This window comes from Limanda limanda, chromosome 12 (genome assembly GCF_963576545.1).
Source record: "Limanda limanda chromosome 12, fLimLim1.1, whole genome shotgun sequence".
In the NCBI taxonomy this organism is placed as follows: domain Eukaryota; kingdom Metazoa; phylum Chordata; class Actinopteri; order Pleuronectiformes; family Pleuronectidae; genus Limanda; species Limanda limanda.
The window spans coordinates 27641203-27643984 of NC_083647.1; the positions used below are offsets into that span (position 1 = coordinate 27641203).

Sequence of the window (2782 nt, forward strand, 5' to 3'; positions counted from 1 at the left end):
GTATGAATGAATCAGGATGGAAGAGGAGGAGCTGGAAAGTGTTGCTGGAAAGTTGGATATCTGTAAAAAAACATCTTTTAATTTTCTGACATTGTGACACTTTGTTTGCACTTTGCTTCTTTCTCATTAATAAGACTTCATGTCTGCAGTTACGTCACAGACCCCCCCCCCCCTGCACTTCCTGTTAATATTTTACTTTAACTCTCACACTAGCAGAACAACCTCTGAACATTGAACCATCAGCAGATAACGATCATATTCAAGCAGCTATTTCACAACCAAGTCTCTTGTCTGTGTGAGCTTGTTGCTGCCAAATGACTTTTGACCAGTTATCAAATCCAAGGCTTGAATTACTTTTTACAATCGTGTCCTGACACACCTGAGAAACCAGGACACATCTGTTCCTCCCTGAAGAGACGCAGGCTGAAAACCAGACGATCACATTCAACTTCCAAACCAAACTAAACCAGACCAGACGTCCTGAGTGAGTCCAGCTACAGGAGAGAAGAGTCAAACTACAACCTGCCGACGCTCCACACACTGAACGTGAGTTTAACAAACACCTCGACTCAGAGGGGAAGTGAACCTCAGTGAAGTTCATGGAGCTGTGACTGACTGACTGTCTGTTTTCAGCTTCACCTGGAGACTCAATGGCTTCCAGATTAGAAGAGGATCTCTACTGTTCCGTCTGCCATGATGTCTTTAAAGATCCTGTTCTTCTAACATGTAGCCACAGCTTCTGTAAAGACTGTGTGAAGGGCTGGTGGAAAGGCAAAAAAGTTAAAGAGTGTCCACTTTGTAAGAGAAGATCTTCAAAGTCATTACCACCTTGTAACCTGGTTTTAAAGAACCTGTGTGAGACCTTCTTACATGAGAGCGATCAGAGCTCTTCACCTGCTCGCTGCAGTCTGCACTCAGAGAAACTCAAACTCTTCTGTCTGGACCATCAGCAGCCAGTGTGTCTCGTCTGCAGAGATTCAAAAAAACACACCGGCCACAGAATCAGTCCCATCGATGAAGCTGCACAACAACACAAGAAGCAACTTCAGGAAACTCTGGAGCCCTTGAAGAAGAAGTTACAGTGTTTTGAACGTGTTAAAGTAGAGTTTGAACAAACAGCAAAACACATTAAGGTCCAGGCCAGACTCACAGAGACGCAGATCAAGGAGCAGTTTAAAAAGCTTCATCAGTTTCTGGAGGAGGAAGAGGAGGCCAGGATGGCTGCACTGAGGGAGGAAGAGGAGCAGAAGAGTCGGATGATGAAGAAGAAGATTGAAGCTCTGAGCAGAGACATAACGGCTCTTTCAGACACAATCAGAACCACAGAGGACGAGCTGAGAGCTGAAGACGTCTCGTTCCTGCTCAACTACAAGGCTGCAGTGGAACGAGTCCAGCAGCGCCCCCTGCTGGGTGATCCACAGCTGGCCTCAGGAGCTCTGATAGACAAGGCCAAACATCTGGGCAACCTGAGCTTCAACATCTGGAACAAGATGAAGGACGAGGTCTCCTACAGTCCTGTTGTTCTGGACCCAAACTCTGCTAGTCCATGCCTCGTCCTGTCTGAAGATCTGACCAGTTTTAGACAAGAAGCGAAACAGAAGCTTCCTCACAATCCAGAGAGGTTTGATTATTACTCCTCAGTCCTGGGATCTGAGGGTTTTAACTCAGGGACTCACAGCTGGGACGTCCTGGTTGGAGACAGTCCACGCTGGGAACTGGGTGTAAGAGCAGAGCCTGTCCAGAGGAAGGGAAGCAAACGGTCTGGATACTGGAGAATACAGTTTTATGAAGGTAAATACTATGCATGGTCACCATCAGCATCATCTGTTCTGTCTGTGCAGAAGATCCAGAGGATCAGAGTGAAACTGGACTGGAACAGAGGAGAACTGTCGTTCTCTGATCTTGATACTAACAAACACATTCACACCTTCACACACAGTTTCAGTGAGAAGATGTTTCCATACTTTAGCATTACAGATCCCTTGAAGCTGTTACCTGTGAAAGTCTCTGTGACGCTGGATCAGAGCCGTTAGAGATAAAGATTTTATTCATCATGTTTATTTCTTCAAGAGAAATCTGCTGAATTTAAAAGTTAAACTCGTTATTCTAAAGCTTTGTTTATTTCTCCTTTGACTTTTCGAGGTGTGTAATAGGATTTAATTATTTTCTGATCTTTATCTTTGGTTTGTTTTTTACTTTCATGGAAAATGTTTTCTATCATTTAGATTTTGTGTGGATCCATGAAGTCGAGCAAACTGATGAAGATCCACATAAAAACACATTTATCAATAACAGCTGATCATTGTTCACATTCAACAAACTTTATTAAAACTCACACATGAGACATGATTCATGTTCAATCACATAAAGTCTGTTCACATATGAAATAATCCAACATGTATGAACATTTGTCTGTTTGATGTGATGAAGCCAAAATGATTCTGTCTGTAAAAGTGTTTATTCAACAGCAGCCTAGTGATGTGATTTTAATATTGTGATCAAAATAATAAAAACTATGAAACAGAAACAGAGTTCTGAGCTTTTTTTAAGTTGAAATGCAATTATAACATTATCTGTCATTAAGTAGGATTTGTTGGGATTTTAAATTTTAGTTCGTCTTTGTGTGTGTATCTGTGAAGATGTCAATAGAACTGAACTCTAAACAAAACAAAAGAGGGTGGGGGCAGGAGCAGTTTGGTACAGATATATGGCCTTCACAAATGATTTATAATAACCGTTGCTGCTTGGTGTTCATCTTGAAGTTAGTTAGAATGTGTGTGTG

General features: G+C 42.2%; 1 protein-coding gene across 1 annotated transcript; it reads left to right on the forward strand.

The window, feature by feature from the left end:
- The first annotated feature begins 270 nt into the window (after positions 1-270).
- On the forward strand, positions 271-2516 carry LOC133014887 (E3 ubiquitin-protein ligase TRIM35-like). The gene is made up of 2 exons (XM_061082105.1): positions 271-546; positions 634-2516. The coding sequence occupies exon 2, from the start codon at positions 651-653 to the stop codon at positions 2031-2033; it is 1383 nt and encodes a 460-aa protein (XP_060938088.1). The 5' UTR covers positions 271-546; positions 634-650; the 3' UTR covers positions 2034-2516.
- The last annotated feature ends 266 nt before the right edge of the window (positions 2517-2782 follow it).